The sequence below is a fragment of the Urtica dioica genome, chromosome 11 (assembly GCF_054948205.1).
Source record: "Urtica dioica subsp. dioica isolate 48M chromosome 11, U.dioica_male_clone48M_v1_H2, whole genome shotgun sequence".
Classification (NCBI taxonomy): Eukaryota; Viridiplantae; Streptophyta; class Magnoliopsida; order Rosales; family Urticaceae; genus Urtica; species Urtica dioica.
The window spans coordinates 18,537,741-18,564,944 of record NC_142766.1 but is presented as its reverse complement, the minus strand read 5'-3'; the positions used below and the strand labels follow the sequence as shown (position 1 = coordinate 18,564,944).

The 27,204-nt window shown below is 35.4% G+C and overlaps 6 protein-coding genes and 1 pseudogene across 7 annotated transcripts; 4 read left to right on the top strand and 3 right to left on the bottom strand.

Annotated features, from left to right (window-relative positions):
- Positions 1 to 761: 761 nt before the first annotated feature.
- Positions 762 to 2,351, top strand: LOC149381975 (Chloroplast-targeted copper chaperone protein). Its single transcript, XM_089629846.1, has 3 exons — positions 762 to 1,410; positions 1,474 to 1,552; positions 1,702 to 2,351. Exons 1-3 carry the CDS (start codon positions 853 to 855, stop codon positions 1,845 to 1,847), a joined length of 783 nt encoding a protein of 260 aa, XP_089485972.1. The 5' UTR covers positions 762 to 852; the 3' UTR covers positions 1,848 to 2,351.
- Positions 2,352 to 3,760: 1,409 nt separating this feature from the next.
- On the top strand, positions 3,761 to 4,747 carry LOC149381974 (uncharacterized). The gene is made up of 3 exons (XM_089601448.1): positions 3,761 to 3,819; positions 3,929 to 4,462; positions 4,696 to 4,747. The coding sequence occupies exons 1-3, from the start codon at positions 3,761 to 3,763 to the stop codon at positions 4,745 to 4,747; spliced, it is 645 nt and encodes a 214-aa protein (XP_089457574.1).
- Positions 4,748 to 6,667: 1,920 nt separating this feature from the next.
- On the bottom strand, positions 6,668 to 8,086 carry LOC149381973 (dirigent protein 10-like). Its single transcript, XM_089601103.1, has one exon. It carries the CDS (start codon positions 8,019 to 8,021, stop codon positions 6,882 to 6,884), a length of 1,140 nt encoding a protein of 379 aa, XP_089457229.1. The 5' UTR covers positions 8,022 to 8,086; the 3' UTR covers positions 6,668 to 6,881.
- Positions 8,087 to 11,328: 3,242 nt separating this feature from the next.
- Positions 11,329 to 13,862, bottom strand: RAD51D (DNA repair RAD51-like protein). Of its 2 annotated transcripts, none has more exons than XM_089629810.1 (9): positions 13,723 to 13,862; positions 13,286 to 13,509; positions 13,105 to 13,213; positions 12,901 to 13,011; positions 12,671 to 12,784; positions 12,496 to 12,586; positions 12,350 to 12,420; positions 12,115 to 12,264; positions 11,329 to 12,027 (listed from the first exon to the last, which is right to left on the bottom strand). In XM_089629810.1, the coding sequence occupies exons 2-9, from the start codon at positions 13,411 to 13,413 to the stop codon at positions 11,989 to 11,991; spliced, it is 813 nt and encodes a 270-aa protein (XP_089485936.1). In that variant the 5' UTR covers positions 13,414 to 13,509; positions 13,723 to 13,862; the 3' UTR covers positions 11,329 to 11,988. The 2 variants fall into 2 exon arrangements, with proteins under 2 accessions (XP_089485936.1, XP_089485937.1); XM_089629811.1 differs by having other exon boundaries at positions 11,351 to 12,027; positions 13,105 to 13,186; positions 13,723 to 13,854.
- A 1,429-nt stretch (positions 13,863 to 15,291) lies between these two features.
- LOC149381971 (11S globulin seed storage protein 2-like) lies at positions 15,292 to 17,305 on the top strand. Its single transcript, XM_089601936.1, has 2 exons — positions 15,292 to 15,534; positions 16,228 to 17,305. Exons 1-2 carry the CDS (start codon positions 15,339 to 15,341, stop codon positions 17,100 to 17,102), a joined length of 1,071 nt encoding a protein of 356 aa, XP_089458062.1. The 5' UTR covers positions 15,292 to 15,338; the 3' UTR covers positions 17,103 to 17,305.
- Positions 17,306 to 20,785: 3,480 nt separating this feature from the next.
- LOC149381970 (18.5 kDa class I heat shock protein-like) lies at positions 20,786 to 21,608 on the top strand (annotated as a pseudogene).
- A 1,027-nt stretch (positions 21,609 to 22,635) lies between these two features.
- On the bottom strand, positions 22,636 to 24,682 carry LOC149381969 (11S globulin seed storage protein 2-like). Its single transcript, XM_089601946.1, has 2 exons — positions 24,390 to 24,682; positions 22,636 to 23,710 (listed from the first exon to the last, which is right to left on the bottom strand). The coding sequence occupies exons 1-2, from the start codon at positions 24,583 to 24,585 to the stop codon at positions 22,836 to 22,838; spliced, it is 1,071 nt and encodes a 356-aa protein (XP_089458072.1). The 5' UTR covers positions 24,586 to 24,682; the 3' UTR covers positions 22,636 to 22,835.
- Between the last annotated feature and the right edge of the window lie 2,522 nt (positions 24,683 to 27,204).

Below are 27,204 nucleotides of genomic sequence, written 5' to 3'. Positions count from 1 at the left end.
GTCTGCAGGTGTATATCTACTTAAAGTAAATAAATTATGTGTCAATAATTACGAGCAATTGCTCTAGCTAGTCAACTTAATTATTTAGCTTATTTTAGTATATTTAATAATACAGTGGTAATATAAATATATTTACCGTATTGCACACATAATACACTGAAAATAAGACAAACTTTTAAACCTCTTAATCTACGTTTATAATTATGGATTGTTACCAAAAGTAGTACACATCAATTTATATTACTCATCCATAGATGCATATAGTAAAACATTTTTAAGTGACTGAAAACTTTGTGTCATGAATACTATTTAAATTTGATTTGAATGTATTGATTTAAATATCTCCCAACATTCTCTGGATCATGTGTGAATACAAAAAAAATATAAACAAACAAAAAATCAAATGAAACGCGAGATTTATTAATTGACATAGAAAAATACAATTTGTGTATACTAGTTTCAATTAAGGACTTGTGACTATTATACTATGTTAGTTACTAATTTTTTCACTCATAACAATTATTAAAGAAAAAAAGAAGTTACGGCCACTTTTAAAGGTTTAGATTAATCAAACTCTCTGATAAAAAAAAAAGAGAGTAGATTATTAATCAAAACTCTTGAATGGTATCAAACGTGACCATCATATAAATACAATCACACTCATTCTTATTTCTAAATGTGAGACCTAGCTACTTCTTTTCCATTTCCTCTCTAGACACTTGGCCAACTATAAAGAAGCAAACTAGTTCACCAGAGCCACAATTCCAAAAAAGAAAAAAAAAACTACACAAAAACCCGATATCTCAAAACAGCTAATACCATTTGCTATCTCTTTCTCTCTCTACTCCAACCATGAAGAGAATGGAGATCTTATGTTCATCCCAGGGCTCAACAGCCATATGCTCAAGCATAGACCAACGCTCTATGGTCCGACGAAGCCACAAAACCCTTCTCGAACAAAACAGCCCTCGTTCAAGTACAAGCTCTTCTACGATGCACAAGATTCTCAACAAGCCTCTCGTCCCTTGCTCCTCCGAACTATTGCCCATAAACCCCAAGCCTCACCACTTCCAAAACGGTAGAAAAAGCACTTCTTGCTCTACCCATAACGCCACCGCCAATAACGCCAACAAGAAAAATAGTAACGAGTTAGGTCGTCGAAGAAGCTCCGCCGATGTATATGATCTCAAGATCCACCGCGACAACTCTTCTCGCTATCTTCTCGGCGAAACTCCGTCCACCTTCGTCGTCGATTGGTTACCGGAGAAAAACGATTGTGCTAATAATAATAAAAACGGCGTCGCTTCGGAACCCGTGGCCAAGGCTAAGTTAAGAAGCCTGAGTTCTAATAATAATAATAATAACTCCTCGCCTCTCATCAGATCTTCTTCCACTCGATCTCGTCACCAGGTAATTAATATATTATTACTTAAATTATATAAAAATGGGAATATTAATTCATGTTAATTAAAGGTGGTGGTGGTGCTGAGGGTGTCGCTGCATTGCAAGGGCTGCGAAGGGAAGGTCAAGAAACACCTATCTAGAATGGAAGGTAATTAATTAGAGATTAATTGCAAGTTTAAATAATTGATTAGAGGGGTTTCTGGATCACTCAATTATTTGGACTAGTGAATGTGACATGCATTGACGCGTAGATTAGATGTATAAACGGTTACATGAAAGTTTGCTAAAAATGAGCAGGAGTGACGTCATACAGCACAGACTTGGCAGCGAAGAAAGTAACAGTGATCGGAGACGTAACGCCTTTGGGAGTGTTGGCTAGCGTGTCAAAGGTCAAGAATGCCCAGCTATGGCCATCATCATCATCTTCTCCTTGGTCAGCATGAGTCCTCTTTTATATATATTATTTATTTATTAATTGTTCAATCAAGTGTAGTGCTTATAATAAAGTAAGCATGAGCGTGAGTGAGTGTGAAATCTTTTTCTCTCTGTAATTATAAGGAGTAAATGGCTGTGTTTACATATATGCGATGATAAAGTAAAAACCTTCTAAACGCTGATAATAATAAATTGATATAATAAATATTATATATATCAATAGTATATGGTCCTCCCTTTCAAATGGTTTTTTTTTTTTCCTTCTTTTGTTTACAATTTCGATGTCAATAATTTAATGCGACATTGGTACGTAGTGTCGGATGTCAGTGTGTATGATTTGAATGCATTTGTACGTCTCTGATCATTATAGCAATCTCAAGGTTTTGTAAGGGTTTGATGAGTATGAGCCAATATTTTCGAAGTTGATTAAATAAAAAGTGATAATACAATACAGCCAAAGCTTTCAATTACAGATGTACATGCGGATATGTTATGTACTCTAGGCCTGATCAAGAACCATCATATATATATATGTAATTCAGTTCTTCTTTGAACATGATTGCGGTTATTTATCTGCTGGAGTTGTAATAATTAATATACATGAACACACAATATATGTACACCACGCCCATGATAATTAGTTTGTTTAAACCGAGAAAATTCATTATGTGCGTGTGTGTGTGACATATTGTAGGTCATATACTCAACTATCACTCTCTTTTTCTTCTGTTTCAAAAGGTGCTAATTGGACAATGGAAATCATTACAAATGTTTTGGTGAAATATATATTTTTATTAGACACTTGTAAAACAAGAAAGAAAAAGTAAATAAGTTGACATTTGAAAAACCAATATAGCAAGGAAAACCTGGCCGAGAAACGTAGAATGAAAAAGTTTGTTTTTCCTTTAGATTCAATGGCGAAAATCACTGGAAAAGTTGCTAGGGTTACGCTTGTATCGGAATTTAACCACTGTAAAATAAAATCTTGAACGAAATTGTTAAAATTTGTTATGATTTTCATTTTTCACTCGAATTTTAGTTATACATTTTTCTTTGAATTTTTTTTCCTAAACATATATATAAAATCATATAAATTAGGTTTCAAACACACCCTATATGCAAAATACGAGACATAATTTAAATTACAAAGATAACTTACATTTAATACTAATTAATTTCAGCTTTGACTTGTCTCTACGTTTGGTTGCAGTTTTGTGAAAAAAGTTGTCATCCCCACAATTACAATACCAAAATGTTGACAGCAAATGTTTACTTTTGGTTTGAAGCTAGTCCATTTTGAAATGATGGTGGGGCTATTTCGTGTTTTTTTTTGTTTCTTTCCTATATTTACTTTATAGAGTTGTTTAACACTTTCATTATGGACAACAACAGGTGTGGAAGTGAGCAATCTAAATTCTTCACAAAACCCCATGGTTATTAACTTATTATAGATATTTTTTTTCTTTCCTTTGTTACTTTAATTAGCTTGACTAAAACAGACTTGGACGGCTGAAAAAAAGATACAGAAAAAAGAAAGCGGTCTAAAATCACCATGTTGTAGAAAATTCTGGTGCAATACGGGCTCAAATCCAACTTTCTCTCTCTCTCTCTCTCTCTCTCTTTTTTTTTCTTTAAAAAATACTTTGTTGAATTATGTACGCAAGTTTACTTGATATAAAACACATATACTAATTTTCTATAATTTTTAGAATGTGTATATGCGTGCATTAGCAGCTAACGGCAATAATTGAAATATATAAAAGGGAGATAAAGGTAATGTATGGTTCTAAGAAAAATATCCCAAGATCTCAAAAATTAAAGAGTAAATGGCGGCAAAAGTCCTTAAAGTTTCCAGAATCAGCTAAGTTAGTCCCTATTCTTTTTTTTTTACGGTGAAAGTCCTTCATGTTGAGTTTCCGTCATGCCGTTGATCCCCAACCCCATTTTGACGTTAATAAGTAACGATTTTAGGTCAAAAACGTTAGTTTTGACTGAAAACGTATTTTAATTCAGATATTAAACAATAAAACAAATAAAAACAAATAAAACAAATAAAAACGTGTGATAAACCGTCCTTGCGCGCGCGAAGCACCGGAGCTGAGGAGCGTCGCCGGAACCGGAGAAACCCGAGGACTCCGTGCCTGGTCGGAGGAGCTTGCGCGTCCACCGCCGAAAAGAGGAAGCTCCGATGGGCTCGGGACGGCGTTCTCCACCAAGCCCGACGAAGATCTCCGTCGCCGGCCTCTCTCTCCCCTTTCTCACGCCGCGGAAACCCTCGCCGGCGCTCCGGTGGGCCGATTCGCCGCAATCAGGTGTCTCTCCGACGGAGAAGGAAGCTACTCGCCGCTGAACGCCTCGTACAGCTTCTAAAGAAAACGACCGACCTCCGACGTAGAAATTCGGCGGAGATATATGCAGAAATTCTTACCCCCGGGTCCGTGGCGCAGTACTCGAGGGCCGTGGAGGCGGTGTCGGCGTCTCTGATGCGCCACAACGCCACCGTGATTGAGCTCAGCCCCGACGCCGGCGCCGTCATGCGGTGCGGCCTCGAATCCACTCGCCTCTTCTTCCGAACTCGCTCTCCCCAGACAGGCCGCTCCGATTACACCTTCAGAGCTGGGAGGTACTAAAAATTCCATGCTAGTCTCCAAGTTCATTTCAGTTTTTTTTTTTTTTGGTAGTCAGGGACTAGTTGGTGGTGGTGAGAAACAAGGGGGTCAGTACTGATATGTGCGTTGTGGTTATTGTTATGGAAATAGTCTTTGTTGGTGTTGGGTATGGTGTTGTTCTACTAGATTAGCCACACACAAGTTTCGTGTGCATATAATTATGGGTTATTATTTTCCATTGTTGCAGGGTTTGTTGCAGGGTTGTGGAAGATTGGGACTCGTCTCCGCCGTGCATATAATTATGGGTTATTTGTTTTATTTGTTTTTATTTGTTTTATTGTTTAATTTCTGAATTAAAATACGTTTTCAGTCAAAACTAACGTTTTTGACCTAAAATCGTTACTTATTAACGTCAAAATGGGGTTGGGGATCAACGGCATGACGAAAACTCAACATGAAGGACTTTCGCCGTAAAAAAAAAAAGAATAGGGACCAACTTAGCTGTTTCCGGAAACTTTAGAGACTTTTGTCGCCATTTACTCAAAATTAAATAATGTCCCTAGTGATATCCAAATGGGATCTTTGTCTAGATATTTTCTTAAAAACTAAGTCAAGAATTTAAAAGAAAATACTAAGATTAGTACAGTAACATTAAAGCAAATTTGGTAGTATGAGATTAATTTTCACATTTAGTATATGTAAATAAAATTACATACTAGTAGTAGTAATTTTCAATTCTTAATTTGCTAGTATATGTTATCATTTGGTAGTAATTTTCAAATGGAATTATATCCCAAGATCTCAAAAATTAAATTATATCCCTAGTGATATCCAAATGTTAATTCAATTGAAAATTACTACCAAAGTATATTTTGTAGTATACTACCAAAGAACACAAATAGTATAAATCAATAATAAGTTATTTAAAAATAAAAAATATAATTAATAAAAGTGAAAATTAATAAATTTCATTACATATAATACAAAAATTTTTAGGGAATAGATAATACATCATAAAAAAATGTGAAAATTACATACTATTATAAGTGAATTAATTCATATTCATATATCCATTCCACAATTTTAATTATTTTTATGTTCTTGTTTTTTTTATCTTTGTATTTTATATTTTCTTGTAAAGTTAAGAATTTTGTGGCAATAGTATTTGTAGTAGTATCTTTTAGTTATTGGTTTAATTAGATTTGATATCTTTAAATTATTGTTATTAATTATTTTCTTAATTTGATTTGATATTTATAATTTTTTTTTATTATTGAATTAATTTAAGTGGTACTGAGAAAAATTAATTTGGATTATAAACAAAATTTCAAACAGTTAAAAACATATTGATTAAGGTTGAATTAATTAAAATATGTATTTTTAATTAAAAATTATAAATTAATTAGATTATAATAATGCTTAAATATTTTGTGTAATTTTGACACCATATAAACAACGTTACATCAAATTTGATGCAACACTATCCATTTGATGTAAAAACTAGAGTTTCAGAGTTTCGATGTAATTACCGTAAAAGTAGTTTTGGAGATAGTCTAAGGAGCTGTGCATACTCTATCCAAGTAACTAGTCACAATGGGCTTAAATCCTTAAGCAAACAATGGATCTAAATCCCATGTCAAATATCTTGGGAGAAATTACGTGAGATTATTAAAAAAAACTATGATAATAATTGTCACGAAGAAATGAAATTTTTAATGACATTTATATGTCAAAATGTCATGAAAAAACTGTTTCTTATGGACATAGACCACTGGCAGTTGCGACCTAGACCGATGATCAGGGATGGAGGCACAGTGCATCCCCCCTCAATTTGTTTTCTTACACTTTTTGCCCCTTTATAAAAAAAAATTAATTTAATTTTACCTATAAATTTATAATTTAGTTCTCCTAAATTTTTTCTTATACATTAATTTCTCTAATTTACAATTTTGACATCGTCCCTGCTTATGACGAACAGCTATGGTCCTATGTACTACAACCAGATATCATATCATATAACTCGAATTTTATCTTGTTATAATTTATTTTTATTTTTTAGCAATTAAACAACAAAAGAATATCGATAATGTGTTTTTTTTTAATCTTGTTTATAGCCATGACTCGAAATCAGGGCTAAAAGAATTACACTCGTAAAGATTAAGAGAACTTTTAAAATCGACTTAATAATTTACATAGAATACTCATCAAAGTAAGAGATCACTTGCATTTTATAATAACATCAATAGACAAAGTCCTTTGCATTCCAATAATTCACAACAAAGTTCAACAATGTAATACAACGTATATATATATATATGATCAAACTGATTCACCAAATATTAATACTAACACACTTTTGAAAGGAAAGATGAAAAGAAAAAAAAAATCACAAATACCTCACGTACGTCAAATAGTATCAAACACAAGATACTATTAAACGAGGTAGACAGTGAACTCAAGAATGGTCTCAATCCCATCGGTGTTGTGCTGGTCCAGACTCGGCGGGAACGTCTTGACGGTAGCGAAGCCCTTGGCGTTGAGAAACTTTCCGGTCCCGCCCATGACGGCGAGGTGGGACTCGGCGGCGGCGGTCATGTGGACTCCCATGAAAGTGAGCGTGTCGTCGTAGCCGCTTCCGCTGCCCTTGAACATGGCGGTGAAAGCCATGGTCTGGCTCGTCCCGTCCACGGAGCTCGCCACGTAGAACCCCTCGGCCTTTCCCACGAGCCCCGACCCGATCTCGTGGCTCTCCGTGAGCTCGTCGTCGAAGGCCGTGATGGTCCCGAACATGAGCTTCTGCAGCGTCATCCCCGGAGGCAGCTGGGCTCCGTTGATGAAGGGAAACCCCGACCCGCCGGAGATCAGGTTGTTTCCTCCGCCGTTGCCGTTGTTGGAGTTTTGGAGGAGGTTGGCGGTGTTTCCGGCGAGGCCCGTGAAGAAAGGGACGTTGTTGTTGCTGACGATCCCGCCGTTGTTGTTGTTTTGCGGGACCCCGTTGTTGACCGGCAGGACCGCCCCATTGGGCTTCGCGAACGGGACCGACCCGCTCACTGCCGGGTTTTGGACTATCCCGGTTATGGCCATCGCCGATGGGTTCGTCCCGCCCACGATGTCGTGCATGTAAAACACAAGCCCGTGCTCCGGGACCACTGCTGGCCCAGCGCCGGCTCCTGGGCCCACAACGGACCCAGTTCCTGTTCCTGAACCAACTACTGGTCCAGCGGCAGTTCCTGGGCCCACAACGGGCCCAGTTCCTGCTCCTGAACCAACTATTGGTCCAGCAGCAGTTCCTGGGCCTACAACGGGCCCAGTTCCAACTCCTGGGCCCACTACGGGTGCAGTTTCAGCTCCTGGACCAACTACTGGTCCAACGGCTGTTCCTGTACCCACAATTGCCCCAGTGCCGACTTGGGCTCCTGGGGTGGTGGTTGGGCCTGCTGGGCCCACCACAGCGGGGCCAAGGCCGTCATCGTCGTCGAGGAGGACTCTAGACGAGGACGCGCATGAGATTGCGAGAGAGACGAAGAGAATCCATGCAACGGTGGAGACGAGAGGCTTGTTGTGGAATGCCATTTGTGGTTTTTGAGGTTTTGATGATGATTTTTGGGGGTTATTTAGTTGGTGAAGATTGTTGTTGTTGTTGTTGTTGTTGTTTGATGGGAAAGGGTTTGGGGTGATTGGGTTTTTATAGGTGCCTGTTTTGTTTTGGGAGCGAGAGGGAATAAGGAAGATGGAGTTGATGAAGTGGAGTTGGTATTTTTCATTCTTTTACAGAATTGCATTTGTGGGTACCTAAACCAAAAGCCTGTAACATTATATGTTTCCGAATGTTGTTTGCTTTGGTTAGGTAGTTATAATTTGAGCAGCTTCCCTACTCCAAATTCATTGCTAAGGTGATCTCCTGCTATTCCACTTAATTTGATATACCCAACAGGCCCATACCAATAATTTTATTAATAATAATATTTTTTTTAAAGCTGAGTAGCCTAATTAAAAATTGGATATGAAAACAGCCAATCTTTATTAATACCTAATAGAATATTTAAACGAACTACGACACTATAAACGTTTGAATTGCAAAATTATGAACGAGGTCTTTATCTCATATGCTTTAGTCTTATTATGGTAGAGCTGGAACATGCGAAATGGCGGCATTTATAGTAACAGAAATGATTCGACGGAAGCGGTGGTGGAGTGGGCCCTTGAGTTCGTGGCAGATTTTTGAGCTGCTGCATCCGGGGATAACAACCAGTTAGAAGATTGAATCGATTTTTTTGGCCGATGAGCCTGCATTTTTAGTGAACTGATGCGATTCCAATAAAAAAATATATATATATCGAATTACAGTCAGAGGCGAATCCATGAATTTACAATGAGGAGATGAAAATTCATGTGAAATAACATTAAATATGGCTCTGTCTGACAAAGCTTATTAAGCCCAATTTTAATTTTTTTTTTCTAAAAGTTTTAACCGTTTTGAACTGTTATTAAAACATATTTTAATAAAAGTTTCAAAAGCACTTTTGAAAATTAAACTTAACTTCGAAAAGCTACAAATTGTAGCTTTTGGGAAAGCGTTTTTATTTTTATTTTTAACACAATTATTTTTATATCATCGTCTAGTCATTCAGAAATTGATGTAACAAAAAACCAAAATACACTCATTTGTATTTTTAACGAGTCGCACTTTCATTTACAAAATATACCGAGTCATAAATACCTAAACTGTCTGCAACAATCTCTCTACCAAATTTCTCAAACAAAAATGTATCTTTTCAATTATTGAGTCGCGCATTCCGATAACAACATATACCGAGTCACAACATATATGAATCATTTCTATTAATATTTAAAGAGATATCTATTTTGGTCTTTTTCAATAATCATGTTTATTTTACTAAATGCTAAATCTGCTTTTGCTATCAACAAAAGCTAATTTAAAATCAATTTACTAAATATATGTCTACTTTTAAAAAAACAGCTTTTTTTAATAGTAGAATCTAAAAACATTTTTTTTAAAAGAAAAACTATACCAAACGATGCCTATACATGCCTATACTAAATATATGTTGTTCTTGTCTCAAGATTTTTAGAGATACGATCATATTTGATTTTTCGATTTATTAATTTCATAGAAGATTATATTATCAGTTTTAACAAACCTCGGTCTAGTGCTCTTGTTAATTACGAATTATCTTCGAGTCGCACATGATCAATATATCTCTCGCTCGTTTCTTTTGGTTTAAGATCTTCATCGACAACAAGTGAGAGAGTTACTTTCAATCTATGTATTGCTTCGAACTAGCAGAGACTTGAGACTTGATTGTAACGTTTTTGCGTTGATTTCGCAGAGATAAACTTCGAGAGAGGATGTCGTGTAAGAGAGAGATATCTATGATTTAAGGGGAGCTTAAATTGTAGTGCATCAACCTGGCTTGTTGGAAACGGAAATGCGGAAGCCGTCCTTCCTTCCGCGCGTGGCTCGGCTTAGCGGCATTGCGGCTTCCGTCTATACGGAAATTCGGCTTCCGCGGAGCCGTTTACACGGAAAATCGGCTTCCGCGGCTTCCGTCAAATCCGTTGGTGATATGTGACCGTTGGTTGCGTTTTAATCTCGGCCATTGATTTTATTACCGTTTTTTAATCAATGGTCACAAAAAATGGCCGTTATTTTACTGTTTATACACGGATTTATTAATTTTTTTTACACTTTCATCATTTTCTCTATAAATATAACTCATTTCAATCCAATTTTCACAACATCATCCATCAAATTCTCTCTACAATTCTCTCTACAATCTCATCAAGCTCTATGTAATTTATATAATATAGTTTCTAAATTAAATTTTCTATATAGTTTAATATAATATAGTTTCTAAAATATAGTAACCCCGGTTTTCCTCCGCCACAAGTGAGAGTTCATTAATAAAATTTCCGTGGTTCCGTTCACGTTTCTTACTTAAAACAAAAACGTCTCGAAAATATTTTCATTATATAGTTTGTATGTAAAGATAAAATTTAGTTTGCATATTAACCCTTTTTATTAAAAACGTAACATTTTAGTCCTTTTGATTTTACATTTTAATTGAAATCAAAACGGCTTATTGGCTTAACGGAATAATGGCTTCCAATAAGAAACGGAAACGGCTTAATGGCTTAACGGAAGAAAAATTTCCGTTAAGCCATTAAGCCGTCCTTATTGGCTTATTGGAAGGCCGATATTTCCGTTAAGCCAGGTTGAGTAGTGCAGCAGAGATTGGAGGAGACAACAATTTGAGAGAGAGTTTGGAAACTCAAGCTCTCGCACTTGTAATTATAGCGAGCTTCTTTCCACCACCAGACTTACATCGCCCTCCAAATTAAAGTGGTTTGTCATTGAACTGGATTACCAATTATTTGTGTCATCTACTGTTTTTCTAATTTATTGATTGCTTGCTTTATATGTATTGCATAAATAGTTAATTACTCAACCCGATAGTTGAACAACTATCTCATTACATGCCTAATAATTTTATATATATTTGTTTGGAAGTTCCTAACATTCATAAACATAGAAAAATTAGTATAGATATAATGTTAAATATCAACTATATCATAAATTATAATGGCGCGCCAATTATCAATGTCAATACAAAGAGTGGTCGAAATGTATGGCACTGCTAGTTATGCACTTGACAGTAACTAATTTATTAACAAAACAATCAAGTTTAAAATTTTCCGCAACAAAATTACATGGTAAAAAAAACAATTTGAACACAAATTTTTCGATAATGTATAAGCAATTTATCACTTCAAAAAAAAAAGTTAAATTTTTTTTTATTAAATTCTAGTGTTCGCATTTTTTTTTTTTTTTACCATGTCACTAATATTGGACAAACTAGGATAGCAAAAGAAAGACATATCACAAACTTGTAACTTTGTGATCTCTTTTCCTTGCATTTTTTTTATCGAATAAATGTAATGGCGGTTTTCTCCGCCATATGCAAGGGTTTATTAATACAATCTCCGTGATATCCACAAATTTTATTGGTTATTTAGCTATAGCAGGTAAATAAAAAAGATGGGATCTAAGAAGTACTGCCCGTCTATCAGTACCTTTCAAAATGTATTCCCGACCGGTTTTTAAACCCTAATAATTTTTACTAATCTACTTACGTTTTGATTTTTTACAATTCCCAACTCCCCCGCATCACTTGCTTGCATTCTGAGTAATTCCATTTACATTATCCTGAATGTGTCCTTTCGGTTATAAATTCTGTTTTAAATTAAAACTGCAGTTAGTTTTGCGCTCTCTCCAAACAGATCAAGATGCAATTTCTCTTCTTCCTCTTGACTTGCCTCATGCAGTTTAGGCTTTATAGCATCTCTGTAGAACTTCTTTGGCCAATAGCTTTCGCATTCCCGGTCTATCATGGGACTAACCTCAAATTTCGGTCATACGTACATTACAGGAAAATCAGATTCATCATCCCAACTCCTACACTCGTAAACACGACAAATGACTTCACTGTCGATTCCACCAATTCACGCTGTAACTTTATCAGCCATGTATCGTGAAACTCGCAGCATTTCCCGGGGCCTGCAGGATAAAAAAAAAAGGTGTGAGAACATGTTATTAGAAATCGAAACATCCGAAACAAAAGTAGTTGAACGGGCAATTACACACCATGAACGAGTGTTTTATAACCGAAACGGTAGAGTTACTGTTCCGGCGATCACACGAGAAGAGAAGCCTCGTGTGAGGGACACTCTTCCATGTCTCTCCGAGAGCGGGCTTCAGACCGCCTCCCTCGCCGCCCACCGTGTGATTTGTCACCTTCACAAAAAAAAAAAAACGACACGCAATTAGTACAAAGACAAGCTTAAACTAAGCTCATGTGGTTGAACTTGAAAGTACTTACGAGCACCGCAAGATTATATTCGTGTGCCAATTTCTTCAGAAGAAACCCGGCAGAGACCATCAACGCGTGCCCTGCAAAAATACGCGATGTGTAAAACATACGATTGTTTGGGGCGGTGATAAAATTCCTAGGAAAGAATGTGATACCCTGTGAGCCACTGCCTCCGAGAATCGGGGCGATGAGAGAGGAGATCGAATCTACGATAATTAAACGCACCCGATGAGCTCCTTTGGACCGCTGAATTTTCAGACAAGAACCCACATTAAAGATAAAATAAATTAAATTAAAAAAAAAAAAGACTGTTTAGTACAACGCGTGAACCTGGGATCTCAAACCGAGTTCAAGCTCGTGTAAGACACTGAACATTGTGAAAATGTCGAACACGCAATGGCATGCGATGTTGTTCATGACGCTTTGGAGATGAGCTTGATTATCCTACAATTTTTACAATCTGGAGGGAATCAGTGTGAAAATTTCAAAACTACAACGAGGCATCGAAAAAGAACATATAAGGTCAGTGACGAGGTATAAAGAAATCACTCGATATATACGGAATTGATAAAATGGGCGATACGCCGAGGCGAGAAAGAGTTGGATGTATCTATGTATATAACTCGTCCCGAGTGCTTTTTTGCGATATTTGAGGCAGCTTGTAGACAAACCTGAACATATTAGTAAGCATTAGTTTTGTAAACAATTCTCTACAAGAACAAACCACACAGACAATATAAAAGCAATGATAATGAGTTACATACTTGTGTTTTTCCTGAAGATGAAGGACCAACAAATTCTGTTAAGTGTCCCTCTCGCAATCCACCCTCAAGCAATCCATCAACACTGAACAAGGAAAACAAATTATTGGGCCTGTACAGTGACAATTAAGTTAATGAAACTAAAAGGAATAATTGAAAAAATTGGGCAAGGAAAGATATATACCCTTCACACCCAGTTGATAATACATGTTTGTTGTGCAAAGACTCTTCCAAGAGCTCAATGCCATTCATCCAAGGCTTGCGTTGACCGTCATCAATAGAAAGGAGCTTCGTACTGCCCTGCTCGTACATTTTGGCTTTTACTTTACCCTCTCAAGCATTTTGACTTTTACTTTACCAAATGGTCGGATGAAATTCCCCCAATGCTCAAGGACGGTACTTTCTACACTGTGAATTGACCAAATTCCCACGGTTGGATGTAAGAGCTTGAGAAAACAAGTATAAAGATGAGTTGAGAAAAACTCAAAAGTAGCAAATACGAAATTTTAAAATAACAAGCACAAGCACAATGAGCAGAGTGGCATGAAAAATCAATTCATTCTATAATACAGAGTGGTGGAGGCATCAAAATAAACCAAAGAGAAAGAAAGAAGGGCTTACCTTGAAGCGGAGGAAGGGATGATCAAGATAGTAATCCTCGACCGGACACAATAATTAATATAAAAAAAAAAAAAAAAAAAAAAAAAAAAAAACTGAGAGAGAGAGAGATGGGAATTGGGAGAACTGGGTGGAAGAGGAGTGTTTTTTTTTTTTTTTTTAATACGTCGAACAAATTTACATTACTCTTAATCTAACCGTCCAAATCGAAGTATCTAACGGCCTTATATGAATAAATAATCGACAAGGACTGTCGTTTGTAAACAACATATGTCGTTTCTTTCGACCAAAAACAGATATATGTCGTTTCTTAGATTTTAGATTTTATGGCTCAAAATATATATCGGCCTGATACAAAAGTAAACTTTGTTTGAGAATTTATTTGAAAATTAAAATTCAAAATTAGAAATATAAAATAAAAAGTAGCTATGTATTGGAAAAGAAAAAAAAATAAAAGGCTAATATAGCTAAATTTGATAATGAAAATTTTCAATTTGAATAAAATTTTCAAATTATATTACACAGTTTACACTATACCAATTATATATTGGGACTTGAATATCGCTTAACTTTTATTTATCTTTTGTTTGTTTTATCAAATTTTTCTTGATTTGTCTCAACCGGTTTTGATTTGTATATATAGGCCTTTAGTAATGAACAAATACACATAATCCGAGAGGGTGGATTACGATATACATTAAAACATAATGGTATATCTGAAAACGTTGTTATTTAGCCAAATACTTTATGTATAGAAAGAAAATAAAACAATTATAAATATAAAGATATGACAGAGAATAAATATCGAATCAAATCTCTTATCTATAATTCTTCCAAGGTTTTCAGATATGTGGGTTGGTACAAAATAAAAACAAATTACATGGAAGCGCACTTACTATATGGAATGTTATAGTAGTCACGAATACTCGTGTGTATGTAGAAGCGCACTTACTACACGGAATGTTATATGCGCATGCTTTATAGGGAAGTTATATAGTTAAGTGAAAATAAATAATAACTTTTTAATTTTTTTTTACAGCATTATGGTTTTATACTTCTGTGGTTTAACTAAATAATTAATTTAAAGAAATAGATTTGTAATATAATTAAAATTTGTCTAAAATCAGTAAAGTAGCTAAAATTTACGATATATAATTAAATATTTTGATTACAATTATATTTCTTGAAAGTAATAAATTATTTATAACAATCTTCAAAAAAATTAATTTTTGTGTAAAAAAATTGACAATGAAATTCTAGCTATTTTATTGAAAATTGAAAATTTTGGTTATTTTGACAATCAATTAATTTCAAATAGTTATTTTTATTAAAAAAAAATCTTAAAACTAATGAAAAATGGGATTATTTTACATATATAAGTTTGATTATGCGATCATATCACGTATTATTCTCTAGCAACTATAATATTTTAACTGCAGTTAACAAAATTTAAACTAAACACAATGGAAACGAAGAAAGTAAAATAAAATAAAATAATATCAAAACCGTTTCGAATTCGAATTCAATATTCGATTTTAATTTATTCATTAACCATCTATAAATACAGAACCTCAGAACAGAGTCTCACTCACGTCTGTTCTGAGAAACTAGTTGAAGCTATGGACCTCGATCTTTCCCCAAAGCTGGCGAAGAAGGTGTACGGAGGCGAAGGCGGTTCTTACTACGCCTGGTCTCCGGCGGAGCTTCCGATGCTCCGGCAAGGCAACATCGGAGCCGCCAAGCTCGCTCTCGAGAAGAACGGCTTCGCTCTTCCGCGTTACTCTGACTCTTCCAAGGTCGCTTACGTCCTTCAAGGTAATTTATTCTTTTCTTTTTTTTCAATCGTTTTTTTGTGTGATCGCCACTTCAATACCGTATTTTGAGTACATGCGTTTTGTGATTGTTTTTGTTTTTGTTTACCTTGACTTATGACTGACTACGAATATCTGTATTTTTTTTTTTTCTCGCTTGATTCAGTGTTATTCTGTGATTCTGTTTTCTTGTTTAGTTAGTATGATCAGTTTGTTCCTTGGGTGTAAAAACACATTCATCTGTTTGTTTTTTTTGTGTCTGCAATTACGTTAAAGCACAATATTTTATTTTTCTATGATCAGTATATAAAAATCTCCCTCGGTGTGCTTCTGTTTTTCTTGCTCGGTGTTTTATAAGTATGTAATCAATTTGTTCCTCAGGATGTAACCTTAAATATTTTTTTATCTTGTGATATAAACAAGAAGATATTTGTTGTAGTAATCAAGGAATTTCCTCCGGTTTCTCATTAATTTATATCAGATAACTTTTTGGCTCAATTGATTTCATGCGTTCAGTTTTCTTGTCTTTTTGTTTGTTTATCCGTGATCAATTTGTTCCTAAGATTATATAAACAACCAGATATGAAAAAGGTTGAAAGATGGTGGTGGCCGTATTTAAATGAATTTGTTCCTTAGTTGTAATTAATTAGGTCCCATCCATCGTGTGGGTGTGTGTAATTGGGTTGTTTTGTTGTAGGAGGCGGAGTTGCCGGAATTGTCCTCCCGGAGGCGGAGGAGAAGGTGGTGGCGATCAAGAAGGGAGACGCGATCGCGATCCCGTTTGGAGTGGTGACGTGGTGGTACAACAAGCAAGAGAGCGACCTGGTGGTGCTCTTCCTGGGCGAGACCTCCAAGGCCCACAAGGCGGGAGAGTTCACCGACTTTTTTCTGACCGGGTCCAACGCGGTCTTCACGGGCTTCTCCACGGAGTTCGTGTCCCGCGCGTGGGATGTCGACCACGCGTCGGCGGAGACCCTGGTGCGCAGCCAGAAGGGGAGCGGGATCGTGAGGGTGGAGAGCGGGTTTGCGATGCCGGAGGCGAGGGAGGGAGACCGGTCGGGCATGGCCATCAACTGCGAGGAGGCCCCGCTGGACGTGGACATTGCGGGGGGAGGCCGCGTTGTGGTGCTCAACACTCAGAACCTTCCGTTGGTGGGAGAGGTGGGGCTGGGGGCCGACCTCGTCAGGCTCGACGCTGCCGCCATGTGCTCCCCGGGATTCTCCTGCGACTCCGCCCTGCAGGTCACCTACGTCGTCAGGGGCAGCGGCCGCGTCCAAGTCGTGGGCCCCGACGGCAAACGCGTCCTCGAGACCACTCTCAAGGCCGGCAACCTCTTCATCGTCCCGCGATTCTTCGTCGTCTCCAAGATCGCCGACTCCGACGGCATGGAGTGGTTCTCTATCATCTCCACGCCCAACCCCATCTTCACGCACTTGGCTGGGAGGACTTCCGTCTGGAAGGCTCTGTCGCCCCAAGTTCTGGAGGCTTCCTTCAACGTGGAGCCTCGCATGGAGCAGCTTTTCAGGTCAAAGAGGACTTCGGATGCCATTTTCTTCCCGCCCTCCAACTAGACCATCAAAGCTCCAACTAGTTTTTTCCTTCTTTCTTTATTTTCTTCGTTTTGCTTTAGTTGTTCGAATAAGTTTTGCTCTACCGCGCCGCAAGAGAGCTTCTCGGTATTTTTTTTTCTTCTATTGTTTCGGTTATGAACGGGGCTTTCCTGCTTCGGCAGGGAAGTATTATTATGCGAATGAAGTTTGCTTTGCTTTGGCTTTCCTTAATTCTTTAACATACTAAGAACTATATTAATGTTACAAGTATAGACCAAGTTTCAAGTTCTTATATTGATTGGCATTTGAGCTAAAAGATGGTGTGTTTGTGAGCACACACACACATACATTGATTGAATGCTAAACGAGACTAAAATAGACAAAAAAGGCATGCGAGGTAGCGTGTCCCCAAAAATCAGTGAGGAGGGACACGAGTTTATCGAGCATCGAAATCTGCGTGCCATCCAAGTCAAGCTCCGTCGATTATTCGTTCGACTCCATCTGCGTGCCGGTTCGTTATCTGCACTGACCAAGGAAAAAGAAGAAAGCAGATAATTGCAGATTCGAATCTTTGCGTGTATGTTCTTATGTTTGTTTATCACGAAATACAATGAAAGAAATAGGAAGGGTGTGAGCTTCTGTGTGGCGGGTTTGGCTTGCCCAATTTTGAGAATTAGTGAAATATGTGGTGTTAACTTTTGAATTTGTATATGTCATGAAATGGTGTTGCACTGGAGGTAGAACGGTGGAGGAGCATAATAGATCCATGACGACTGTCTTCCGGCGATGCGGCAACCGCCGAGTATGGAACTGGCGGTAAAGCGCAACTACGTGACGGCCGTACTCTGCGGTCTTGAATTAGTGTTGAAGTAATTGCGAATAAGAAAGCAGAAAAATATATAAGAGTAAATTTTTAAAATATAGACTATTTTATATCTTTTCTAAAACAGGTTTTTTTTTTCAATCGATAGAAAATTTCTTATAAATTAAAGAATTTTGTAACTAACTAGACCACCTTAAACTCAAGGTTTGAGATTTAGTCCACCACGTTCAGATGGTTTTAGAAAAATAGTCAATTAAATGAGGTGACATTAGAAATAATTGGTTAAAATTTCATATTTGTCCTTAAACAAAATATAACGTTTTTTTTAGAGTTATCACATTCTCTTTTTTTTTTTTTTTTTTTTTTAATTCATCACTTTCTCTCTCTTATTTTTTTTCGAACATTTTTTTTATCAGAACTTCAAAAATCCATATCTATCTCATACGAACTCGAAATTAAGTGATTTCAAATCCTACAAATTCGTGGCGCCGAGATCTTAAAAAATAGATTCATTGTGTTGGATGAAAAATTATGTTTAATACATCATGTTTACGTTTCCATTTATTTTCAGATGATTTCCGAAAATTTTCAGTTATTTTCATGTTTAAGGCAATATCGTGATTTTTCTACATCTATGGCATTAAATATGATTTTTCATCAAACACAAGATCTCGGCGTCACGAATTCGTAGGATTTGGAATTACTCAATTTCGAGTTCATATGAGATAGATATGGTTTTTTGAAGTTTTTATGAAGGAAAAAAAAAGTGTAGGAAAAAAAGTACGAGAGAGAAAGTGACGAATTTATTAATGGATAAGGGCAAATCCGATTTTTTTTTTCTTATCGGTCCGTTTGGCTATATTACTAAAGTTTGGCAAACATGAGCTAAAAACCAAAAAATTAGGTTTGCTTTTGACCATATTTCTAGAAGGCCCTAAATTAAATGGTAAATACAAAATTAATTTAAATAGAGCCCAAATTAGCAAACAATTTATTTTTAAAAAGACTATAAAAATTTAAAAATAATGTTCACAATTTAAAAATTATCAACATTATTCTATGTGTTTAATTGAGATGCGATATTCTTCTCATTAATTTTCAAAAATATCATGTATCTACACTCAGTTTAATATAAATAAGAGAATTGTTAACAACTAAACCACTTAAAACATATTAATTTTATTATAACCAACGTTTAGTTAATAATTGATAATTAGCCAAATTGATTATGTGGCGAGTGAAACCACTTATTTTGTACCGAATATACCCTTATTACTTAATTAATAAAATTTATTTTCGTATTAAAAAAATATCATTATTATTTAAATTCATTAATTATAGGATCTGGATTTTATGATTTCAAAATAAACTTTAAAAAAAAAAAAAAAAAAAAAAAAACCGTTGCTATTTTTAGTAAATTTCGAAGTTCATAAGAAAAAGCTTGTGAGTTAAAAAAAAAAATTTAGATTTAAAGAAAATTACTCTGCGCTCGTTTCATTTTTCTGTTTTTCTTCAAATTTTCGCAGTAATAATTAGTAATATATAACAGTTAATAATCGTTAATAACGTACTGGTCTCAAGATTATATGTTCTTCACAATAAATAATCGTTAATTTTTGTTAATAAGTATTTGTTTATCTCTTTTCGTCAATATTTTTATGGTTTTGTGCAGAATTAATTATTGTTAATTATCATTGATACGTGGCCTTTATCTTCTCCAAGAGCTTTTTTCTGCGATTTTAATGTGTTGAATGACTTATATGTTTTGGTTTTCTTTTTCAAATTGTGTAATTGGTTACGTGTACCCTTAAATATGCCTTATTAATCGCATCATTAATTTTTTTATTATTATTTTCGTTTTTTCATTATGAATTAATGAGCTGGACGAAATTTAAATTAAAGGGCAATTCAGTCTATATCTGATAAGAAATAATGTTGTGTGGCTAATAAATAATAATTATCCAAACGGTGGCTATTTTGCAATTTCAAGTTTGAAAATTGTCATAAATCTACACTGCCCTATAAATAACACACACTTCTCTTAACAATATATTATATATTAAATACCACTATTTTCGTTTATTTTAAAAAAAAATTACACTTCCCTGAATGCTTTTAATGAAATAACTCTTTATTTTTTGTTTTATATATAAAAAAAATCAAAATATATTTTATAAAAGTTAAGGATTTTTGTTTAAAGAAGTGATTTGATTTTTTTTTTAAAACAGTAAATAAATATTTATTTTATTAAGAGTTTTTTTGAGAGTTCAAATTTTATTTTTGTAAAAAATAAATGAAAAAGAGTGATATTTGCAATATAACATATTTTATTTCTTTTTTCATATTAAAATATATTAAATATATAGAGACATGTTCAGAAATATCTAAATTTGAAAAAATGAAATTAAAATTTTTGGAGACATTTTTTCTTAAAAAAAAAATTGTACCATGAATAATAATTTGAATGTATAGGTTGATCCTCTCTTTTATAATATACAAGCAATATATGCTCTGTGCGTTGCTGAGGAATAATTAATATATTTAGTCTGAAAAAAATTTATAGAAGTATGTCCATAAATATTTAGGTTTGAAAAAAATTTATTTAAAGTTTTATGAAAAATATTTTTATGTTTCTGAAAAAAAAAATCGGTACGAATGAACAGTATTTACATTTAAAGTTCAATCTAAGTTAAAAAAAAAAAAAAAAAAAAAAAAACCACCACGGAACACTGTTTATTGAGAGGGAGGGTCTCTCACTCTCTCTACTCTATATATAATAATAATAATAATAATAATGGGTGTCGAGTACTTTTTTTATATATTGGCCAAAAAAAAAAAACAGTAGTTATTTCTCTAAGCAGCAAGCATATACAATTTTCTATGATATTTTTTTTTAGTTTTATTTTCGTTAACTCTTTAGCACTCCCAGACAGCGAGAGACTCCACGAATGGTCCAGAAATTTCTAGTAATCCACTTCAAACCAGGACCGCCAGAACTAACCAGAATGTTCATCAAATCTATATACACACGATAAGATAAGAAGGCCCCTTAAAATCAAGTGCTCAACGACGTTCTTTACTTATTACTATTATACGGCTATAGAATCATGTCGCTGATTCCAAGCTTCTTGGGTGGCCGAGGAACCAACTCTTTCGACCTCTTCGCTCTCGACGTGTTCGACCCATTCAAGGACTTCCCTTTCCCGGCCACTTTCCCTCGCCTTTACCGCAATTCCGCAATAGTCAACTCACACGTTGACTGGAAACAGACCCCGGAGGCTCACGAGTTTAGGGCGGACCTCCCTGGGCTGAAGAAGGAAGAGGTCAATGTTGAGGTTGGGGACGACGGTCGAGTGGTTCAGATCAGCGGAGAGAGGTACTTCGAGAAGGAGGAAAAGAGCTACACGTGGCAGTCTGTAGAGCGTAAAGTTCCAGAGACGGTTCAAGCTTCCTGAGAACGCGATGATGGAGGGTATGAAGGCTTAGATGGAGAACGGAGTTCTCACTGTTACCGTGCCTAAAGCTGAGGTTAAAAGCCTGACGTTAAAGTCGTTGAGAAATCTGGTTAATAGTATGCGGGTGGTGTTTATGTTGTGTATGTAACCAAGATGGTCAAAGAGTCTGTGTGAGTAGTGTTCATATGTTTACATTATAATATAAGAGGCTAAAGTTCCATATATAAGAGAAAAACATAAATACAAATAATAGACGAAGATTGAAATACTTATAATATAAATATATTATTTTAATATTTTTTCTTTCAAACTCACGATATATTAGTGTGAAACATCGAGAGTTTGTTAATTAAAAATTGAAAACGTGGAGTGAAATGAGTTTTCGTAAACAAGTCGGCAATTTGCATGGCGGAAGTGATGAATGATAACGTAATAGTCCTACTCTGTTAGTGGTGACAAGTGAAATGTCTACCGATCTCAATATTTTTTGTGCGCTCATGAAATATAGAGTTAATTACGAGTAATTTGAATAACATTAACATTGTCATAATGCCTTCTAAAACATATCTGGGTGTTCTATATTGTGTGCTCGTGTTTTACTTTTAGTCTTATTTAGCATTCAATCAATGTATGTGTGTGCTCACCACCACACAATATTTTAGCTCAAATATCAGTGAAGTACAAACAGTGCCCCTAATATTATTATGTGTGTTTGTTGCGTTCATTCTCTCGTTACTCTTTTTATGGTTACATTTGTTCAGAGGAATAATAAGATAAAAGATGTGCAAATAGTTTACCTATATTTATTGGGAGACATAGAAGAAGAGTGAAATCAGTCCAAGGATCCTGCTAAGTGACATAAATTTTCGGTATAACTTTTAATTTTTTATGAGTCAAATTAAATTGCGGTCATCATAGATCATACGCTGTTAGAATTCTTGAGAAATTCTTCCCAATCCGCCAAGAGGAATGGTCTGAGAGTGGTGTGCTTTGCAGCTCCAAAAAATTCAATTGGTATATGCATGTCAATGGTAATTGAAACAGATGAACAGTGCCGGTTTGGTGATCCACTAATTACGTAGTCTTTTGACTTGCACAATAACAAATTTACCAACAAATTTACCAAATTTTATTTTAGTCAGAGTGGCTCGAATTCACCTGTGGAGGAATATATGATTTTTTTTTTTTTAAGGAATATATATAAGAACTCGAAACTTGGTCTATACTTGTAAGTTGTAACATTAATATAGTTCTTAGTATGTTAAAGAATTAAGGAAAGCCAAAGCAAAGCAAACTTCATTCGCATAATAATACTTCCCTGCCGAAGCAGGAAAGCCCCGTTCATAACCGAAACAATAGAAGAAAAAATACCGAAAAGCTCTCTTGCGGCGCGGTAGAGCAAAATTTATTCGAACTACTAAAGCAAAATGAAGAAAATAAAGAAAGAAGGAAAAAAACTAGTTGGAGCTTGATGGTCTAGTTGGAGGGCGGGAAGAAAATGGCATCCGAAGTCCTCTTTGACCTGAAAAGCTGCTCCATGCGAGGCTCCACGTTGAAGGAAGCCTCCAGAACTTGGGGCGACAGAGCCTTCCAGACGGAAGTCCTCCCAGCCAAGTGCGTGAAGATGGGGTTGGGCGTGGAGATGATGGAGAACCACTCCATGCCGTCGGAGTCGGCGATCTTGGAGACGACGAAGAATCGCGGGACGATGAAGAGGTTGCCGGCCTTGAGAGTGGTCTCGAGGACGCGTTTGCCGTCGGGGCCCACGACTTGGACGCGGCCGCTGCCCCTGACGACGTAGGTGACCTGCAGGGCGGAGTCGCAGGAGAATCCCGGGGAGCACATGGCGGCAGCGTCGAGCCTGACGAGGTCGGCCCCCAGCCCCACCTCTCCCACCAACGGAAGGTTCTGAGTGTTGAGCACCACAACGCGGCCTCCCCCCGCAATGTCCACGTCCAGCGGGGCCTCCTCGCAGTTGATGGCCATGCCCGACCGGTCTCCCTCCCTCGCCTCCGGCATCGCAAACCCGCTCTCCACCCTCACGATCCCGCTCCCCTTCTGGCTGCGCACCAGGGTCTCCGCCGACGCGTGGTCGACATCCCACGCGCGGGACACGAACTCCGTGGAGAAGCCCGTGAAGACCGCGTTGGACCCGGTCAGAAAAAAGTCCGTGAACTCCCCCGCCTTGTGGGCCTTGGAGGTCTCCCCCAGGAAGAGCACCACCAGGTCGCTCTCTTGCTTGTTGTACCACCACGTCACCACTCCAAACGGGATCGCAATCGCGTCTCCCTTCTTGATCGCCACCACCTTCTCCTCCGCCTCCGGGAGGACAATTCCGGCAACTCCGCCTCCTACAACAAAACAACCCAATTACACACACCCACACGATGGATGGGACCTAATTAATTACAACTAAGGAACAAATTCATTTAAATACGGCCACCACCATCTTTCAACCTTTTTCATATCTGGTTGTTTATATAATCTTAGGAACAAATTGATCACGGATAAACAAACAAAAAGACAAGAAAACTGAACGCATGAAATCAATTGAGCCAAAAAGTTATCTGATATAAATTAATGAGAAACCGGAGGAAATTCCTTGATTATTACAACAAATATCTTCTTGTTTATATCACAAGATAAAAAAGTATTTAAGGTTACATCCTGAGGAACAAATTGATTACATACTTATAAAACACCGACCAAGAAAAACAGAAGCACACCGAGGGAGATTTTTATATACTGATCATAGAAAAATAAAATATTGTGCTTTAACGTAATTGCAGACACAGAAAAAACAAACAGATGAATGTGTTTTTACACCTAAGGAACAAACTGATCATACTAACTAAACAAGAAAACAGAATCACAGAATAACACTGAATCAAGCAAGAAAAAAAATAAGTCAGTTATAAGTCAGGGTAAACAAAAATAAAAAACAATCACAAAACGCATGTACTCAAAATACGGTATTGAAGTGGCGATCACACAAAAAAACGATTGAAAAAAAAGAAAAGAATAAATTACCTTGAAGGACGTAAGCGACCTTGGAAGAGTCAGAGTAACGCGGAAGAGCGAAGCCGTTCTTCTCGAGAGCGAGCTTGGCGGCTCCGATGTTGCCTTGCCGGAGCATCGGAAGCTCCGCCGGAGACCAGGCGTAGTAAGAACCGCCTTCGCCTCCGTACACCTTCTTCGCCAGCTTTGGGGAAAGATCGAGGTCCATAGTCTCAGGGAACAGAAAAAGAATAACGAGAAAAGCGATTTGAGCAGAGGTGAGTGAGAGAGAGGTTCTGTATTTATAGATGGTTATTGAATGAAGTCGAATATTGAATCCGGAATTTGAAACGGTTTTGATATTATTTTATTTTATTTTATTTTACTTTCTTCGGTTTTATCTCTTTATTTTATTGTGTTAGTTTTAATTGTGCTAACTGCAATCCTTAAAATATTGTGGTTGCCAGAGTAATATACATGATTTGATCACATAAATCAAATTTATATATAAACTAATCCCATTTTTCATTAGTTTTAAGAGGAAAGCTTGAATTTAATAATAGCTTAAACATTTTAAAAAATGTACGACTACTTAGTCATAAATATAAAATTATTAATATTTATTAATATTTAAATTCACAAAAATACATAGCTTCCGGATCCAGAAAAGCTTGGGAGGGACAAATTTGAACATAAAAAATTCAAGAAATGCTAATTTGAAAAAAAAAATCTCAAATTTGACTAATTTGTAAATTTTTTAAATAATTTGAAAAAGAAAAAAATAATTAAAAAGAGCTAAAAACATATTTAAAAAAAAAACTGAAGGGTCCTGAGTCCCACGTAAATCCGTTATTCCATCTAGATAGTGCGCATTTAAATTTTAACATACCATATAATAATTAGTAAGTGCGCTTCCACAGACAAAAAATATTCTATAGGCTTTTAGATAATAGAAGAATAATTTTTTTAGTTTATTCCAAATCAAACCACGTTCCGGAAGAGGTTGAAAATCGATAGATAAGATATCTGATTCGTTATTACTTCTCTATTGTATCTTTCTATTTATTTATTTATTATTATTATTGTTGTTTTTTTAAACATTATTATTGTTCTCTAGCCTTACTAAACCTTTCTTTCTATATAATTCGGTTTCTTAAAGTTCCTATATAATCTGAATTTAAGTTTTAAATACTTTATAATAAAGATGCTTCAACTTTCAACTACATATATATAAATTTCCGTTGTTCTTTTGTCTTTATACCAAGGCTCAAAATGTCATTTTCGATGTTGTTTCGAGCCTCCTGATTTATGGAAAATCGACATGTCGATGGAAAATCGAATGAAAAATATAGAAAAAAGCAATTAATATGCCGTTTTCCATGTAAAATCGACATGCCGATGAAAAATAAAACGGAAATAATATGTTATATATATATATATATATATATATATATATATATATATATATATGTGTGTGTGTGTGTGTGTGTGTGTGTGTATATTTCAATTTTTAAACACGAAATTTATGCTACTTATATATTATAATTTTAATTGTTTTTACCCCAATATTATATCAAATACTCTCGTTAATTTCAATATCAACGTATTTATTCCCAATACATATATATGTATATATAGTTATATAAATATGTATATACATATGTATATATATCTGTATAATTTATATATCTGTATAATTTATATGTGACATATTTTTTATAACTTAATTCATAATATTTATATTTTTATTATTTTATTTCTCTTTTTATATTGATTTATATATTAAAGTTTTATATTTAGATATCTTATATTAAAATTGTATAGAATGTAACAAGTGTCAACTTGATCTAATGTTAAGAACTTGTGCACCCAAGGTGTAGGGCTTGAGTTCGAATGTCATATATGTCAAATTCTATCAATTTAAAAAAACGACAAAAAACGAAAAAACAACGAAAAACGATGACAAAACGAAAAAAAAAACTGCTATTTGTTAGTCGTTTTTGCTCCGACAGAGACCGTCGTCGATTTTCGTCGGAATTTAAAACCTTACTCTATACTAACAAAGTTTATTACCTTTGTGACTTCAACAACCAAAATACAAGATAATTTTTTTTATTAACAAATAGGTATAGTAAAGATAAAATCAATATCCTATAAGGGGAAAAAAAAAGATAAAACAATATTTATTGAGTATAATTTTTATTATTTTAAAAACTTACTAATTCTATCTTTTTCATAAATAGTGAATGAAAAATGTAAATACATACAATGTTGGGGAAATTAGATCAGTAGCCCAATAGTCTAACTTTCTTTTAAAAAATAGACCAAATTCTATTTTATTAAGGAAATAGTTCAACGGGTCGAAGCTAATTAAATTAATTGAACTAGTTAATTTAATTAATTTCGGTCTGATGGATTATGTTGCTAATAAAATAAAACTTTGGTTAGATCTTTAAAAGAAGGTAGATAATCGACTAATTGGAACAAATAGCTTTATAATGTTATAAGTGAAAAAATAATGACACATATTAACCGTATGGGTCCAAATCTTGGTTGGGGATACCACGTAAGCAAAGATGATGACATGATAATCTGGCGCATTAAATACATTCTAATATATAGAAAGTGATCATTGATATTCAATGAGCAAATTATTTGAGATATTGAATGGCAAGTAATTTGTGAGTACCCCTAATCCTTATCGAAAAAGGCAAGAAAACATGTTCACGGTAATTGAGTGGGTTCAATACATTTTAATCACATAAATTACTACTAATCAAAGATGGAGATATCTAAAATAATAATTATAAACTAAAATAATAATTATAAACTAAAAAATGACTTTAAC

Excerpts from the sequence above, each read along its gene's own strand:
- LOC149381975 (XM_089629846.1), top strand. The coding sequence starts at position 853 with ATGAAGAGAATGGAGATCTTATGTTCATCCCAGGGCTCAACAGCCATA. Across the intron at positions 1,411-1,473 it reads CCACTCGATCTCGTCACCAG|GTGGTGGTGGTGCTGAGGGT; the intron begins GTAATTAATATA and ends TGTTAATTAAAG. Across the intron at positions 1,553-1,701 it reads ACACCTATCTAGAATGGAAG|GAGTGACGTCATACAGCACA; the intron begins GTAATTAATTAG and ends AAAAATGAGCAG.
- RAD51D (XM_089629810.1), bottom strand. The coding sequence starts at position 13,413 with ATGTACGAGCAGGGCAGTACGAAGCTCCTTTCTATTGATGACGGTCAA. Across the intron at positions 13,214-13,285 it reads TTATCAACTGGGTGTGAAGG|GCCCAATAATTTGTTTTCCT; the intron begins GTATATATCTTT and ends GTCACTGTACAG. Across the intron at positions 13,012-13,104 it reads CATCTTCAGGAAAAACACAA|GTTTGTCTACAAGCTGCCTC; the intron begins GTATGTAACTCA and ends TAATATGTTCAG.
- LOC149381973 (XM_089601103.1), bottom strand. The coding sequence starts at position 8,021 with ATGGCATTCCACAACAAGCCTCTCGTCTCCACCGTTGCATGGATTCTC.
- LOC149381971 (XM_089601936.1), top strand. The coding sequence starts at position 15,339 with ATGGACCTCGATCTTTCCCCAAAGCTGGCGAAGAAGGTGTACGGAGGC. Across the intron at positions 15,535-16,227 it reads GGTCGCTTACGTCCTTCAAG|GAGGCGGAGTTGCCGGAATT; the intron begins GTAATTTATTCT and ends GTTTTGTTGTAG.
- LOC149381974 (XM_089601448.1), top strand. The coding sequence starts at position 3,761 with ATGCCGTTGATCCCCAACCCCATTTTGACGTTAATAAGTAACGATTTT. Across the intron at positions 3,820-3,928 it reads AACGATTTTAGGTCAAAAAC|CACCGGAGCTGAGGAGCGTC; the intron begins GTTAGTTTTGAC and ends GCGCGCGCGAAG. Across the intron at positions 4,463-4,695 it reads TACACCTTCAGAGCTGGGAG|GGTTTGTTGCAGGGTTGTGG; the intron begins GTACTAAAAATT and ends CCATTGTTGCAG.
- LOC149381969 (XM_089601946.1), bottom strand. The coding sequence starts at position 24,585 with ATGGACCTCGATCTTTCCCCAAAGCTGGCGAAGAAGGTGTACGGAGGC. Across the intron at positions 23,711-24,389 it reads GGTCGCTTACGTCCTTCAAG|GAGGCGGAGTTGCCGGAATT; the intron begins GTAATTTATTCT and ends GTTTTGTTGTAG.